The sequence below is a fragment of the Thunnus maccoyii genome, chromosome 20 (genome assembly GCF_910596095.1).
Source record: "Thunnus maccoyii chromosome 20, fThuMac1.1, whole genome shotgun sequence".
Classification (NCBI taxonomy): Eukaryota; Metazoa; Chordata; class Actinopteri; order Scombriformes; family Scombridae; genus Thunnus; species Thunnus maccoyii.
Window position 1 is genome coordinate 4,681,630 of NC_056552.1, and position 18,431 is coordinate 4,700,060.

Genomic DNA, 18,431 nt, shown 5'->3' on the forward strand with positions numbered 1-18,431 from the left:
ATTTTCACTATTTAGAGATAACGCAACTTGGAACCCTGAAAATTACTGTTAAGAGGTAAATTAATTTGTATGAGGCTCCTATTCTCACATTTCTAAAATTATTTTACCACACATTGTTGATAATGTATATAACTATTCCAGACAGCAGCTACTAGCAATAATGCTAACCCAGACACAAAATGAGAAATGTGTATGTCTGATCAAGGGGCAGCAGGTTAAGAGAACAGACGTTTAGGCTGTTTGCCAACACAGAGGCCCCCACATCCTGGATATCAGTAATGTTAGCATTATTAACTCTGAGCTGAAACAAGGGTTTCCTTCTTGGGATACTGAACATTTTCCATGAAATTGCTTTTGATTGGTGCAGTTCATGGCACAAAAACATCTTCTCACGTTGATCACACCCATAAGCTCTATAAATATTTTTAAAAATCCATAAGAAATATTTTACGGATAAGTCATGGTGTTTTGTTTCTGTCATCACATCACATGAAAAGACCAAAACCAGTGTCAGTCTATCTCTCATTAACGTGTTTCTCAAATATCTAGGCCAGACTGCTCACTTGAGCTAATGCATTTAATATATTCATCACCTTTATTAATCTGTTGTTTATTTATTCATCTGTCCAATACATTTGTCTGTTTCGCTTGCACTTTTTAGACCCAGCAGGTAACCATTGGTCTATACAGAAGTAATACTGTCCAATGTTTCAGTATTATATTTAAGTATGTTACCTGATATCCTTACATCTGTATTATTACATACCTGTATATAAAACACTACCTGTATAATATACATATTTAATGTGCAGTTACTTTTGTTTGAATCGATGCAAACTCAGTCCAGCACCCTGATATATAGTACACAACAGATCCTACTTGGATTAATGTATATGGCGCCATCATTGTACAGTACAAACTAGAGTTTTTGGAGTGGTTGTTGTTTTTAGTTCAGTTTCTATCCTCAGACTTAACTTCATTCCAGTTGATTGTTTATTATTTATTATTCATGGCTTTTGTTATATTTGTTCCTCACCAACCTCCTTGATTTGACAGCTATAATGCGGCAATTTCCCAATGGGATTAATAAAGCACTCTATCTCTCATTACTTTCTGACATCCCAACCCTATCAGTGGCATGCAGCCACAAGCCCACAACCCAAGTTCCTACAGAAGACATAAATCTTCAAACAGCTGTGCACTGTAGTTTCTAGAAAATGATACTCAAACGGCAGTAAATAGTGCATTTGTTGCGGACTATTTTCAGCTGTGGATTAATACACATTTAGTGCTCCAGTGAGAGCAGCAAGAGGTGGAAATCAACTGAATACATTTACTTAAAGTGGAAACAACAACTTTTCAACTTTCCCCCACTAGTGTTTCAATATTGTTTGCGCCACTATCGCAAAGACAACCAGATAAACTTTCCGTTTTCCTCAGAGTGTAGCTCCATGAAGAAATGATCAACACCACTTTGGAGATAACAGAGAAGAAAGAAGCATGTTCACTGAAGAGGTAAATTGAAATTGTCATAATTTTATACTGAATTTGGAAACAGGCAAAAGCTATTGTAATGATGTGCACTGCATAGTAATAACATAGTTTGATTAACGTTATTGCCTCACACAAACAAGTAACTACAGAAGGGGTCGATGTCGGGGGGAGTAACATTTCCAACCTTTTTTGGGCAAGCGCCCCCCATCAATTATATCCAGGTCCCTTTCCGCCCCCCATCAATTAAAATGTAGGCTAACCATCTTCATTTAATATTAATGTCATTATTATTTTGTGTTATATCATTAAACAAGCATGTCATTGAATGCCAAATAACAGATTTGATTTAACTGGACAGTTGGAATATGATTATCATTAGTTTCCCATGCAGGGAGCAAAAAAGCCCTGTGAATAGAAATTATATTTATGAGTGTTAAACAAATGCAACGGTTAGAAATTAGGTCTTGTTATTGATCACAAACAGCAGCCAATCAGAAAGTGGTACTTTGGTGCTGGTGCCAAACAAGAAGCATTATTATTAATTGTTCCAACTGAAAACAAGAGCAGTCTGCCAAGGAACTGGAAAAAAGCAGGTGTTCAATAGAATACTGGCACCATTTTTTCTTGTTCTACACCATTTTGCTGATTTGATGTGATTATTGTTGTTTGATTATGCCATCCAGTTGATCAGATAATCGGACCTGCAGCGGTCTGGCAGAGAGCATCAAATAAAATAACCCAGTTCAAGGCCCACAGAGGCTTTCGGTCGAGGGATTTGGGGGTCCTCCTCAAGAAAATTTGATATTATTTTACTATAAACCATGCATTTTCACATTACGATATTTATTAAAAAAACACACTGTGTGCCATAAAAAATAATAATCACAACACAGTGGTAAAACAGGCTTATAGTGAATGGATTTGAACTGTAATTTTCTCGTCCTCCCACAGTGTTTCCCACAGGATTTTGTGAGACTGTGGTGGGTGGACCTTGGACCCTCTAGGGGAAAAAAATGTGTACATTTTAAAGTTAAATGCATCAATCTGGTGCACTTTGAGAGCAAAAGAAGAGGCTACTTCTGTGAAGAACACTGTCCCATGAAGAATGAAGAACAAGGACATCAGTCACTGTCTTCATCCTGTCTTCCTCTTTCTCCTCCTTCCTCTGCAGCTGTTTGAGAGGAGGGTCTCTTTCAGCCAGTAGCTAAGTTTGCAGGAATTTGGCAAATTTTAATGTAAGGCTACAAACTAAGCTAAACGCAAACACCGACAAATAGAGAAGAAGAGAGGCACGGATGTATTATAAGAGCTGGATACCATGTTGCAGCTCAACCTTGCAGCCAATTTCTCCCAGTGGCCACTTGTAGTATTACAGCCAAAAATCCCCCTGCGGCCCAAAAAGCATTCTCCCCATAGACCACCACTGTAAAAGAGACGTCTGTAAAACTGTTGACAGACACCTTGAACTGCAAACATATGAATTTTTGATCCATGGAGGTTTTATATTAACTTTACTCGAGCCGAGAAAAGCAATTTAAAAATCTGTGACGACTTGCTGGTGGGGCCAGCGGGAGAAACACTACTGCACATATTGAGTAGGCTCCAAACCCCCCAGAAGTAAACGCGGAAGCTAGAAACTTTTTTAGCATATGTACCAGACGAGCAATTCTAATTGAACTGAAAAGGCACCATTTTCAGTCTGGTATCCAGCTCTTATAATACATCCATGAGGAGAGGTCAGAGAAGGTAGCGTGACCATAAATGACAGCAAACTGCACTATAGACTCAGCTCCCCTGTGTCTCCGCAGAAACATAGCACGTTTAGCAGAGCAGCATCAGCGAGTTCTCTGTGAATCTACACAGGGCATTGAGGTGCAGGGTAGGTCACCCGTGTTTTAGAATCGCTCAGAGCCCTATACACAAATTTGACTGCAGTTACATAAAACGGAGGAATATAGACTTAGGAAAAGCCCAAAGTCCAATGATAAAATTGTGAGAATAATAATGCTAAAATTGTGAGAATGTACAGGACTAAACTGGCATTAAAAACACAAACGCTCCCTAAGAACACCTCGATGCACCCCTTTCAAAAATATTGCTGCCAACGCCCCCTAACGTTCTATGAACGCCCCTGGGAAGCGGTACTGCCCCTGTTGAGAAATGTTACATTAGAAGAAAACATTAGGAGAAAAAGCCTGAGTTTGTTCATTCATTTGGTCTATAATGGAGACATGAAAGCAGGAGATCGTACCCGCTGGCAGACAGAACGGCATAGTGACAGTGAGGCTTATAGGGAACCAATCTAAACGCCGATGGTGTCATTATTCTATAGCCGTTACACTGTGCAATCAACATTGACTTCATAATGATAAGTGAAAGCAAAAAAGTTGTCTATTTCCACTTCAAGTACTGTACTGTTAAGTACTTTAATTATTTTATACTACGTCATACTCCTACTCTACTACATTTCAGAGGTAAATATTGTACTTTTAACTTTACTACATTTATCTGAAATCTGTAGTGACAGCTGTAGTGAAGTTACTTTGCGCAATAAGATTTTACATACAAAATATATGATGAGCTTATAAAATAGGATGCGTTTGCTACAAATTAAACTATCCAATACAAATACATAAACAAAAAAATGCTCAACCTTTATAATAAGGCTGCTTACATGTTAATGCATCTGTAACTCTATATGTAATGTACACTACCAGTCAAAAGTCTGGACACACCTTCCCATTCACTTGAATGAGAAACGTTTGACTGGTACTGTGTATATATATATGTAATAAAACTTTGAGAGGGGGCACTCAGCATGAAGATTACTTTTGCTTTTATTATGTATTTCTGGTTTTTTACCTAAGTATAATTTTAAGTGCAGGACATGCAATGGAGTATTTTTAATTGGTGGTATTACTTTTACTGACAATACGAACGATGCAAAATATCACCAGCCTTATACGTTAGTAATGCAAAAACACAGTATCTTGATTATCTGAGGTGCTACTTAAGAAGAGCAGAGAAGCACAATGTGATGAATGACAAAATCAATAGCTCATGCAATACGTGTGAATGATGTAACATGGGAGTAAAAATAGCTGTTGGAATACTTTCCAGGGCCGGTTGACCTGACCTTGGCCTGAACAGATGTACTGTATGGCAATCATTCAAGAACTATCCATTCTACTGGTCTTCACCAACCTCATGTATTTGTGCTTCTGCTAACATTTTAATAACATCTTGTATTTATTCTTTATAGCAGTACATCATTTATGTCTGACATTAAAAGCCACCAATGGTAAGGCATGGAAAGTTCACAACCACAGCTACCTAACAAGAGATACCACAAGTATTCCGACGACCCGAAAATGATCCTGCAGGATCAAGTGCTAGGCAAAAAAATAAAAGACTGAGAGAACATGCTATTGTAAGCAGGAGAGATATTGAAGGAGGCAGTTATGTGCTTTAGGGGAAAGACAAGGCAGGAGAGACAGAATCATAAAGTGCCTCTTGAAGAGACGACTTTTTAAACTAAGGAGAGAAGATAAGGGTATGTGCTGTTTCTGACTCGGACGTGAAGGTCATTCTACCACTGGAGACCCAGCAGGGAGGAAGTGGTCGCAACTGAGCAGAGAAATGGCCAAATTGCCTCAGCGAAGGGACTTCTAGCAGAGGTAGTGGTTGGAGTGTGAGGGCACGCATGTGCATAAGGGCTAAGGACAATATTTTGGAAGCCCAGTCAGGAGGGAGTTACTATAGTTCAGACAAGAGATGACTAAACCTTGTACAAGGAGCCAGGCTAAGTCCCCGGCCAATCTGCAAATCTGCAGGATCATTCACACATGAGCCTTGCCCAAGGTCTGGTTGTCTAGCATCACATAGATTGTTAGCATGGTGAGGAAGAGTCACAGTAACACAGCTATGTTCTGAATGCTGAAGGAGAGGTTTTGCAAGTGGTACATATCCAGTTTAAGGTGATTTATTATCTGTCTTGTAATTTAAAGCATAGTAGCTGAATGTAGAGCTGGATCCAGATGAAAGAGTTCAGTTGAAGTGACAATACCGGATTCACAATAGTTAAAACTTTATAGAATGAAGGAATAAAGCATTAATAACTTCTCCTGGGGGTATGGAACTGATCCAGTGTCAGAGATAATTCCTAATAGGTACTAACAAAACTGAACATGTCCTTGGATTACGTTCCTGTTTTTCAGTGCAGAGTCCAAAATTGATTCCCATATTTCTTGCAAAGTGTCAAGTTGCAGAGATTTAAACGTTACACTTGGTAGGTAAAGTGTTAGAACTTCACATTCATCTTTTCTAACATTACGAATGGGTTGACGTATCTAACATTTCATGCTTTCTAGGCATCCTGAAGATTAAAGAGTAAAGACTAATATTATCAACGAGTTACGTAAAACTGGTTCTGTGCTGAACGCTGCTACTGCAGGACAAAGAAGAAGATCTTACCACTAACACAAGAATCATGGGACCTTGGTAGATGTAGTCTGTGTATACTCCAGCTCGCTTCCCAAACCAGCACCTGAAACGTCAACAAAAGCAATCAGTCATGTCTAGTTCTAACAGGCAGATGTATTTATGTTGTCAGTCATCATTCTTAATAAAGAAAATCCCCTTCAAAGTTGAGTGTGTGTGGGCGTAAATTAGTGCTCAGGGGTGTAAACATATGTTTTTCAGTCAGTAATATACCCAAAATATGAATTACAGAGAGTTCAGTGATTAAGTATTTGAAAGCAATGCTTCAACTTGAACTCTTTTACATACCACATTGTACAAACAGCTATAAATAATATCATCAAGTTGTTTCCATCTGTAATTGAGTCGTAAAAAAACCTTTCCTTAAAGCAAATGAAAACATCTGCCAGTGTAATGACTATATTTCAGATAGAGCCAGGAGAACAATAGAAATCTAAAACAATTTGAATGCTTGCTGAAATATTAAATAAAATAACATAGTTAGAATAAATATTCTTACTACAATTGTAGGTTTCGTCACTTCACACTAAATAAGAGTTTATGTAGTTCTGTATTTTTCATATTGTCAACAAATTCCATGAAAAGACCAAAACTTTATGACTGCTCTCAACCCCAAACCCACTGATTCCTACTGGTGGCTCAGTACAATTCCTAAAACAGCTGGGCAGTGTCTTTTTTAAAAAATAAGACTCAAACATAAGTAATTATTCCACTATTTTCAGCTGCGGAATAATTCTTCTTTCTACTGCCAAAACTTTTACACTATCTGTGCCAAAACCCCATTTATAGCCAAGTCGAATTTACAAATTTATTTACAGAGCACAGTTAAAAGCATCAGGAATTGAGAATCAGTTCTATCTTTCACTGGTAACCAGTAGAGCGAGGCCAGTCAGGGGTGATGTGGTCTCGTTTTTTGGTGCCAGTGACGAGTCTCGCTGTTGCATTTTGAACCACTTGCAGACGAGACAGGGAGGACTGACGGACGCCCACATAAAATGGGTTGCAGTAGTCGAGACGTGAGGTGATAAAAGCGTGTAAAACTGTCTCCAGAGTGCCAAATAAAGAGAATATATAAAGTACAATCTGGCCTTTATATAGATTGTTGTCCAGCTCCTGTTATATGTATTTAATTAGAGCTGCAACTACTAAATAAGTCGATTAATTGATTAGTTGATCAACAGAAAATTAATCTGCAACTATTTTGATAATCGTATCATCATTTTAGTCATTTTTTAAAGAACAAATATCAAACTTTACCTTTATTCAGTATCTCAAATGTAATGATTTAATGCTTTACTTTGATTACTTTATGATAGTTACTGATTATCTTTGAGTTTTTTAAAGTGTCCTTTGACTCTGGGAAATTATACTAGGCATTTTTCACTTTTTTTTGTAATTTTATAGATAAAATAATGAAAATAATTATTAGTTGCAGCCCTTAATGTAATATCTATATGATTCAAGATGCACTAATCAATATTCTTATATTAACGATAGGTCCCATCACTATGTTTAACATGACAAGAGTCGCTCATAGTGATGAACCCACAGAGAATTATCAGCAGTTCTGCAGCTCTACGAAGCATTTTAGCTTCTTTCAGCTCATTGTTTTGGTTTTATGGCTGGAAAATTTATTGATTTGTTTCAGCAGTAGGCAGCTATTTAAAAAAAAACAACAAAAAAAACTCAACCCACTTTATGCTACCTGCTGAGCACCAAATGGCTTAAAGGCAAAGTTAGTGGTGGAGACCAAACTGGAGCTAAAAGGAGAGTGAATATTGGACTTAAATTCATCAGGTGGACTCAAACACATCTCCAGATAAATTCGAACGTTGCTCCATGTCTGCTGGTCGCCATAACAACCGTATAAGATAATAATAAGTCAATGTTATGTTTACAGCTTTTTGTGCAGCCCCAAGTGGCCATAAAATCTATTCATAGTGCTTTAAGTTTGCCCATATTTGTTTGGCTTGTTAGCTTTTTAGCTGTATGTAAGTACATGGAAAACCACTGGAAACACTTGGAGTCAAATTCCTTGTATGCATCAACATATGAGTTAGTATTTCCGGCAGCTGACAGTGTATGTGGAAAAATAAACTAGAGCGGCTCAATTCATGATCATTTTTAGTAGTTTTTTGATAACAATGGAGCGCTATGGCTAATACGCTTTATCAGGCTTTGGATATACAAACAATACTTGTTAGAAAGAGTAACACATTGTTGGTTTTCGCCTTTTCATGGGATGTTTTGACAATTAGAAAAATATAGAATATTGCCAGACAATAAACAGTAAATATGCCAGAAGTTGGATAAACACTCCACTGAAAGCCCAACATTCATTTAAATTACAGAAATTCCTTAAAAAAAATAAGGATTTTTTTTTTCTTTGCTCACTTTTAAAATTGTTGTTCTAGTAGGTGCAAAAAGAGACCACTAATATCAATCAAGCACTTCCCAATCAAAGAGAAAACGGTTGCAGGGGTAATGTGCAATTAAGAATATCGTACAATGCAAATGTGATTACATCAGGTTATTAATAGATATTCATCTCCTTAATGCAACACAGTTTGACTTTGCCCTTGTCCTGCTTTTATTACCAGGCGAAGAAAAAAATACTTAATTCTCTTTGAATATAGAAGAATCTCAAGAGTCACAACAGAGGACTTACTTCTCATTGTCGTAATACAGCTTCCCAATGGCCCAGGCCACAATTATAGGGAATGGTATACCTGTGAGGCAAAAAAAAAAAAGACAAAGTGACAGATTCTTCTTTCATCTTTCTCTGCTATTCAAATCACAAAATATCACTCCAGGGATTTCCCGCTGGAATATGAAAACCTTTTCTTTTTTTCAGCATGGCACCAGCGCTTGCCAAGCTCTGTCACAAGCAATTGTTGCTTGCGTGCTGTGATCTACAGATACAAGCCAAGACTTGTCACCGTCTGAATTTTTCTTTGTGAATGAATGAAAAGCTGGACTCCGGTTGATGATAATGCAGAGTGATCTGTGATTTACTGACTTATAGGAGTATAATAACGAAGACAAACAGCCATTACTCATATCTAAATGACTAATAGGAACACTAAGACCTTGCCAGCTGCCACGTCACACATGTAAGTCTCACGTCTCTGGAAACTTTCCACTTCATTAGCAATATACTGTCATCAGTGTAATGTTGAGCCTCAGGAAAATCTACTCTCTCAGCCCCCAGATTACTTGAAAAATGTGATTTTTCTTGTTGTTTCCAGCTCTCGTCCACACCTTTCTGTCTTAGTCTTAACATTTCAGCTCTTGAAGCCTGAGAGTCAAAGCTAAGTGAAGCAAAAAAAAATTTGATCTTATTTATTTTTTCACAGCGCTTCTGAAATATGCTGCCATTTCCCATTCACACAGAGGCTTCACACTGCCCTGAGGGAAATGTAATCCAGCTGGCACAATACACCTAATCTCAACAGCACATAGTTTAGTTTGACAGTGTGAAACGGGGTGTTAGTGAACTCCACACCAATACATTTCCCAGCTGCCAAAAGAAATTCTGCTGTCTCCATCAAGTCAACTGAATCCCATTGTTGGGTAAATGTGTATCTGACCTTCAGTTTTTTCTTTTTTTCTTTTGAGAAATATTATGAGTTTACGTTGAATTTCTATCAAGTTGAGATGAAATCGAATTGACCAGAGTTATTAAACGAATAATTTGACATCTTGGAAAATACACTTGTTCGCTTTCTTGCCGAGTTAGCGAGGATTCAGACCGAAACAATAAAATATGATCCAGGAAGTCCGGTTTGAGTAACAGATTTATGCTTTTAAAGGTTTATTAGACCACAAAACACTGCTCAACGTTTTGTATTACTCACAGACAGGAAATTTACATCTCTGGAAAGTTATCACGGCAGCAACTATTTTATCTTTCATTGCGACGATTGAGAGGTAAACAGTAGGAATTGGCCAATGTTGGTCTGAAAGGTAGCTTAGCTTAGCATAAACACTTGAAACAAGGGGAAACAACTAGTCTGGCTTTCTCTAATGTATAAAAATACATCTACCAAGACCTCTAAAGCTTATGTCGTATCTTGATTGTTTAATCCATACACAAACAGAAATGTAAAAACAAATTGAGGTCTTATGGGGTGTTACATTCCAGGCTAGCTGTTTCCCCCTTGCTTCCACTCTTAATGCTAAGCTAAACAAATCACCTCCAGGCTCCGTGCTTGCCCACAGACATGAGAGTTTTATCAGTCTTCTAACCTAACTCTTTGCACGAAAGCTGATAAGCGTATTTTCCAAAATGTCAAACTATTCCTTTAAAGGTTTCATACAACTGTAGGGGTTAATCGTGCAGGTCAGTTGAAGAGTTGAACAGTAGGCGTACGTACACCAGCCGATGCAGATGAACATCCACTTGCGCAGCTTGTCGGTGGAGTAGGTGAGGACGATGGCGGTGTGGAGGTAGCAGCCTTCGCCAAACATCCAAAAGAAGTTGGTGGAGTGGAAATAGTTGAAGGAGGCGGTGACCAGACGACACCAAATCTACAAAATAAATCATTCTGTTATTCGTCTTTCTCAAAGATACAATAAAGGCTGATTTGTTTAAAGGGTCATAAAATATCTTACTTTACCTTTATATGACATTTTTCAAAGAATTATCTTCATTTGAGCAGGAAGTTACTCCTCGTTTGTACTTTTGAGTGAGCTCCATTTAATATTTTAGTGTTGACAGCCTTTTTAACTATTTTTCATGACTTCCATGTTTGCTAATTATTTGTTTTCCGAGTTTTATCTCCCAGCAACATACAGACATGTGACAAATTAAAGGAAAAGCCTAAATAAATGAGTGGAGAAACATAAAAAATGCAGGTGTTTCCATATTCTATATACTGTGGCCTTCAAAGTCACCAGATCTCAACCTAACTAAAGGAGACCACCATCTTCAAAACATCACTTGAGGGAAAATCTTTAGGAAGAACGGTGTTCATCTTTCCGGTAGAGCTCCACACACTTGAGAAATCTATGACAAGAAGCATTGAAGCTGTTCTGGCGACGACCCAACACCTTACTTAAACACATTTTGGCACTTTTTTGCTCTAATTTGACACCCATCTGAAGTGCGTGAATGCAGCAGCAGACTCTCAAAACTCAAAGCGAGACACCAGTAAGGAAGAACTTTGAAAACAGTCTAGTTAAAATATGTTGATTGTCATTGTTCATTTCTACAAGAGAATAAAAAGGTTTTTTGCCCCACTTAGTTTTTCTGCAATACACAACAAAACCGTAAAGTCAATTTTCAAATAGATTTGGTACAAAGAGAATGATTCAGTTTTGTGGAGCGTGTATGAGATTGGTAATTTCTCCCATTAAGGGAGGATCATGTTTAGCCAGCAAATACAGGTTTGATTAGAAATCCAAGCGGTCTAGTTGCTTAATGGAGGAAAGGATAAGCTGTCGACAAATCCCATGACAAGATTGAAACCAACTATGTGTTAATCCGTCTGTCAATATAATCTGACTTTTCTATCCTGTCTGTGACGCTCAGCCTCAAGTTATTGGTTCCTACTGAAGACGTAAATCCTAAAAAAATGTCTCACAAATACATTAACGTTCGAAAGTTTGGACACATTTTCCAATTCCCTTGAACGAGAGAGTGGTATTTTTAATAAAAAGCATACATTTCCTAATTTGTGCTCTGGGGGGTTAAACATATGTTTTCCAGTAAGTAATTTTATCCAAAATATGAGTTCCAGTTGAACTCTTTTAGATACCAAACTGTACAAAAATTACCATATTATCAAGTTGTTTCAATCTATTGTGCTATAAATGTTGTTTTCTTAATACAAATGAAAACATCTGCCAGTATAATGATTATATTTCAAATAGAAACTGGAGGACACTTTGGAATACTTGTTGAAATATAAATTAATATATATTACTAGAAATAAACAGGACTTTAAAGGATAAGGTTGATGTACTTCTCTATTTTTCATATCATCAACAAATTCCAAAAGTTGTCTCTCAATAGTTTCTGACTTCTGTACCTTGGCTCTCAGCTCTAAACCCACTGAATCCTACTAAAGACATTAATCTTTAAAAAGGGGTTTCAAATATATATCTTCATTTTTAAAAAAGACTCAGTAATTTCCTAAAAAAAAGCTGGGCACTGTAGTTTTTAGCAATAAAGCAACTGCCTTTGTTAGGGACTATTTTCAGAGGCAGATTAACACACATTTGTAGAATTTTAATAATCTTTATAGCTAAAACTAAGTGTTTTTTGTACTTATATAGTATATTATATAGTGACACGTACCACATTGCTCTCGTGCACCTCGGGGCTCATGGTCAGCTGGACGATGAACCAGGTGGCGTTCCTCAGGATGAAGGCGGTGATGAGGTTCCAGTGGATGATGTTTCTCAGGCAGCGGATGCTCCTGTGAGAGAGAGAGAGAGAAACAGAGGAAAATAAACCCGTGTGCTGAAATGTTTATGCCGTTTTTCCAACATTTCTCCTGCGGTGCCTGGGAAAATAATATGATATCATACTGAGGAGATAAAAACAAAAAAAGATGGGAAAAACAGTCTAATGTAAAAGCAAACATGTGACCATACTGGTGGGAAATATCTGAATGAAATATCTCTCCCTGCTGAGTTTAAGTGTTCTAGTGTATTTTATACAAAGACATTAAACTCACGGTATTTAGCTTTTCTTCAACAATGAGATAAATGGAGATGATGACTATGAATAATGAAGAGATTTAGCCTCAAAGTAGCATTTCAACATCACTTCCCAGTACCCTTCACGTTTAATATAATATAAAGTAACATTTCATTCCCACTGTTTGCACTCTTCTTTGTGCCATGTCTTGAAAGTCTCATGTTTTTTTTTTTTTTTAATGCTGTAAATAAATCGACCTTAGGATACAATTAAAATCTGCCCAACTGCCTCTGAGCAAGCGGTCGAAAATAGAAGCTCACAACTGAACGGACAGAACAACCCAACCTCGGTCACTGTAGTGACAGCTTCGTTTGTTGTCACCAGCTGACGGCATTATCAGCCAGCAAAGCCTGCTTTCTCCTCTGCCAACCATGAATGACTATTTCTTTTTTAGCATGCATTAATTTTTAATAGGTGTCACTTGCACTGGCTTTGTGCTGACTGAGCAGACGTGCATGAGTAAGAATTTTCCACAGCGTATTATCATCCATTTTTCCATTTTTATTAACCATGGAGCTCTTATAAGAAAATAACCCTCTTATTAACACAATAACAGCTGCATACAGATGCAAAAACTACTTTAGTTTCGAATAATTATAATATTACACAAGAGTTTTTAAAAAAGCAGCCTTCAGGGTAGAAAAACGTTGTGTTGTCCTACAAACAAGCAGCTAATTTTCTCCCACTATGTCACACTGTTACTGGAGCTGCTATTAGTATCACAAAGGCAGCGACTGCCACGCCAGAAGCACAGAGAGGGAGGTTTTCTCAAACAGTTGTATTCGTTACGCTGTGTGACCTCACGTTGGCATCATGCCGGTGGGGGCAGCATGGCCTGATGTGTATTAATTAAGAGGAAAGCCGAACCCTCCTGCAGACAGGTCTTTGTTCGAGACACAGTGAGACAAATAAAACATATTTTTCACAGCGTTAATTTTGCTCAGATGAAACACTCCTGTGTCTTTGCGTTAAGGGAACATAACAGATTTTATGAAAAGAAAACCTTTAAGATAATTAAGTGTTTGTTGTGTTGTGTTTCACTCTGTGATTGTAACTAACTAATTAGTTGTTTTGTCTCTAAAATGTCAAAAGACGGTGAAAAATGTCCATCGTTGTTTCCAAAAATCCCAAAATGCAACCTGAAACGTCTTGTTTTGTCCCAACCAACAGTCCACAACCTGAAGATATTCAGTCTAGCATCATAAAAGACTGAAGAAACCAGAAAATATTCACATTTAAGAAGCTGAAACCAGAGAATTCTTGTCTTTTTTTCTTAAAAAATGACTCAAAACAATCAATCAATTATCAAAATAGTTGGTCCAATACTTTTGTCCATCGACTAATCGATTAATCGACAGATCATTGCAGCTGTATTTGACTGAGAACACATCACAGAAGCTACAGATGCTCATTTCACTGTCTTTAAGATGAACGTAGGGAAAAAATACTCCTCACCGCAGATTTATCATGTTTGACTCAACTAACTATTATTTTCATTGTCGATTGATCTGTTGATTATTTTTATTTATTCTTGATTAACCGAGTCGTTTTGTCTATAAAATGTCAGAAAATGATGAAAAATGTCGATCACTGTTTCCCAAAAGCTGCAAAGGTGCAACCTAAGATGTCTTGTTTTGTCCAAAACCCAAAAATATTCAGTTTACTGTCATAAAAGACTAAAGAAACCAGAAAATATTCCCTTTAAGAATCTGGAACCAGAAAACTCAATTAATCAATTATCTAAATAGTTGGCGATTAATTTTCTGTTAATCGACTAATCGCTACAGCTCTATTTGACTCAGAAAACACATCACAGAATCTAAAGATGCTCTGACTATCACTATCACTGTCTTTCAGATGAACTTTTTTCTCAGTTGCCCTTGAAAATCCTGCTCCCTTCCTCTTCCTCTTCCTCTTCCTCTTCCTCTTCTTCTCTCTCCTGTGATTCTCTAACTTCTCTTTCCAGTTCCACAACCCTGAGCAGGAGTGTCAACCTTTCTCTCCATCACACTGACAGCAGCACCCCCTTTCTCCTAAATGGTTCCCAACTCAATCTCATTACCAAGTGGGGAAGGTGAGTATTAAATGCCAAACTCCTTCACTGCCCTAATGCAATTTTTAGCGGTCCGGCCGACACTCGTCCTCCCTCCCTCCCTCCCTTCCCCTGCTGCTGCCCTCCCTGTCCAAGCCACTGTGGCCCACAAACACGGGTTGTGCATAAACGCCGTTCTGTAGAGCTTCTATTCATTATTCCTCTCTGTGGCCTTTCACGCTTTTCGCACTCCCCGGGGGTGTCTCGAGGATCGATAACAGCCACGGCTGTTGAGGGTGCTAAGACCTTTCTCTCGTTAACGCTCGGTTTATTTCGGTTTGTCAGAGAAACCCATTCCACCTCCACCAGTCGTCCCAGCAGGCCTCCGCAAAAAAAAAACTATCTTGGTTTTTTTTCGGCGCTTTTCTGAGATGGGTCTATTATTCCCGTTTGTGGGGAATGTGCCCTAGTTTTTTGCGGGCGTCTAAACCCTTTTACATCTGCGGGATTGAGATAGGGAAGGTTTCATCCCATGACCAAATGGTTTTTGAATAAGAACGAGAGGCGCTTTGAACGAGGGATCTCGAGAATACTGACGTTTCTGTCACATCTAGGATGTCTTTAGGATTATCAGTGGACGGGCGGCTGAGAGAACAACACTTACCTCAAACACAAGAAGAGGAAGAAGGCTATGAGCAGAGCCACCATTGAGATGCAGTGACCCAGGAAGTTTATAATCACAGCTATTTGGTAGTGCATCTTGCCTTTTTTCTGCAGGGAAGAAAAGAAGAACTGTGAGTCTTTCGGGTATTTTCTGATTTACAGAGATAAGATTTTCAAGATAACAAAGAGATACAAAAATCTGAACATCCTTTGTCCTATTTTTTTTTTTTGAGCTGACTCCTGCTGTGATTTTCAAATAAATATGTGGATGCTTGCAAGCACACACACACACAAACATATGCAGTACACACATGAGGTCTCCTGGCGCCAAAGGTTTTTTTTTTTTACATAGAACACAGTCTCATCTTCCACTGAATCTGTGTCTAAGACCACTGTCTGTGACTCAGATATCCATTGTGATCGGATTTCCCTCACACTACCAACAGTAATCTGTGCTGTAAGTGGATTTATGTAACCTATTGGTGTCTACGCCGAGATTAAACGCGGGCACGTTTAATCCCTGCCGTGCCCAACCTCAAATCACGTCATCTGACCCATTCACGATATTGTGGTGCAGCAGCGACTGCGGACGGATGACATGCTGTCTCCATGTCAACTTGTTCTCCTTTGATTCGTAAATGTACATCAGTGTCTGTACGATGCTTTGTTAATATATATATACAGGGACATGTATTAGCGGGACCGTTTTTTCTGCACAACCAATCTGCTGTTGGTAGGAAACTGATGCTCCCCCAACCTTCTATCAAAGAGCTTTTGCAGAGCTCTAACAATGTCACGCTACTTCCTCCTCTGAGAGAAGACTCTAGCTAGGTTTCCATCCGAATGTAGCTTAAATTTTAACCACATTTCCAGAATATCAGCAAAAAAACCCCAACAAAATAATGCACATTATCATCCATTGCCATGATGTTAATATTAGGAGTTGGGATGTCGAGATAAACAGCTACTGTAGCGCCAGTCGGGAGGTCATTAAACCACTGCAGAAGAAGAAGGCGCAACAATAGGATGTAATTAAAAGAGTGTCAGTCAAACGTCAAATGGTGAAAAACCATGTGGGAAAACATTTAATGACATTAATTAAAAATGAAAATGAAAATATGGCATTTCTGTTTGTTTGATCTGATGTTTTTTCATCTGCTGCTGGTTTTCGTCTCTTCAGTCGACATTTAAGTCTTGAAGTACGTCGTGATTCATGTACATATGTAAAATGAAAAATAGCTCAATGGACACATTTCTAATAAATACTTTCTTGACCAGTAAAGGCCGGTTGTCAGGAAATCATAAACAGGTTGCTTTAGGTGTTTGAACAAACCAGTGGTGACTGGTTTTACTGGTGAGGACAGTCTTTTCTAGTAATGTGTCTCCCAGCATGTAGGTTTGGATTTTTACAAGTCTACTGTAATAAAATACTCACGTCATGTTAATGGTTGCTGTGGGGCTGCAACTAATGATTGTTTTCACTATTGATTGATCTGTTGATTATTTTCTTGATTAATCGATTAGTTGTTTGGTCAATAAAATGTCAGAACATGGTGAAAAAGGTCGATGACTGTTTCCTAAAGCCCAAGACAGAGTCCTCAAATGTCCACAATCCAATTATATTCAGTTTATTGTCATAGAAGACCAAAGAAACCAGAAAATATTCACATGTGAGGAGCTGGAACCAGAGAATCTGGACTCAAAACATATATTACAACATAATTAAATATAAAAATGGTTGCCGATTAATTTAATAGTTGGCAACTTATCGATTAATTGACTAATAGTTGCAGCTGTAGGTTGCTATAATCATTGCTCCAAACTATACTGTCCATGGAGTAATCCCTTCATAGTGTGACTCCACTGTAAACATGTTAGTATGCTTTAAAAAAAGTGCTTTTTGGATACTTAAACAGCTTCTGACCAATCTAAACAATAACTCTGACGCATCTAGACTCTAAAATATCCCAAACATTGGTAGTCAGAAGAGAGACAAACAGATAAATTGTGCAGCGACGATTTAAAGTCACAAAGAAAAAACATATTTTGCCATTTTAAATCAAGTTGCAGAAAGGTTTTAAGCGGAGGGAGCAGCAGACATGAAAGCTCTTTAACCTAATACAGTGTTAACATAAGAAGAGTTAAACATAACTTGAGGGGAGGAAGAGCGTTGCTGTTCACACACCTTCGAGGGGAGACTGTCTAAAATCGTGTCCCTACAGAGACACACGACAAACATTCATTTCTTGGAGCGAGATCAGGGAAAGAAGTGTGACTGCAGCCTTTCTTTTTCTCTCCACCTACAAACAGTTTTTTTTTGTTTCTAGACCTGATTTGACGTCATGAACTAGTTTATTTCGAACGAGGTGAACCCGTATGAGACGGGGGACAAAATCTACAGTTGAATATGAGGCTTCAGCAGCAGATTGAGTTAAACAAACCGTACGCGTATTTTTGTCCTGGGAGTTTGTTTATCGTCCGTGCTTTTGGCGCAGTAAGAAAATAAAAACCTAAATGCAACTACCAGGACATATCCTTATCCCTTTAGCACGGTAGAATACATTTTTTTCACTGAACCTGAACTGTGGATTTTACCCCCAATCCTTTACAGAGAGATGAAGCTATAAAAGGATCATTTCCAGGGTAGTATAGACAGGAAGAATGATTAAAGCGACCATAAACTCTTTCAATATACATATATGTGGGTCCTGTATTAAAATAGACTTGAAAAAAAAATCTGAATTTCCTGTAAAATATACTCTCTTGTGCAGAACTGGCTAACACATCAGGGCACAAATCAAGCAAGCAGGAGGTTTTTAAAATGGATAGCAGAGCTCTGAGAGGAGGGGGTGGATGACAAGAGGATAATATAAGACCCACCCACCACTAGCCTCAGGTCTCACAATATGTGTGGGCCACAAGTGTCAAAAGCAAACGTGACTCACTTTCCCTCTGTAAGAAACAACACAGAAACTTATCGTATATTTGAGAGAATAACCTCCAGCGAATCCCAAAAGGAAAAGAGGATTTTTTTTT

At 38.1% G+C, this 18,431-nt stretch overlaps 1 protein-coding gene across 1 annotated transcript in view; it reads right to left on the reverse strand.

Annotated features, from left to right (window-relative positions):
• The window catches only part of LOC121886469 (corticotropin-releasing factor receptor 1-like), a 68,294-nt gene that overhangs the window by 7,513 nt on the left and 42,350 nt on the right, over nucleotides 1–18,431 (reverse strand). Inside the window, exons 6-10 of the mRNA XM_042396465.1 lie at nucleotides 15,397–15,503; nucleotides 12,296–12,416; nucleotides 10,371–10,524; nucleotides 8,663–8,723; nucleotides 5,968–6,040 (exon numbers count right to left, since the gene is read on the reverse strand). Coding sequence (XP_042252399.1) covers nucleotides 5,968–6,040; nucleotides 8,663–8,723; nucleotides 10,371–10,524; nucleotides 12,296–12,416; nucleotides 15,397–15,503 — 516 coding nt within the window. The remainder of the gene's footprint in view (nucleotides 1–5,967; nucleotides 6,041–8,662; nucleotides 8,724–10,370; nucleotides 10,525–12,295; nucleotides 12,417–15,396; nucleotides 15,504–18,431) is intronic.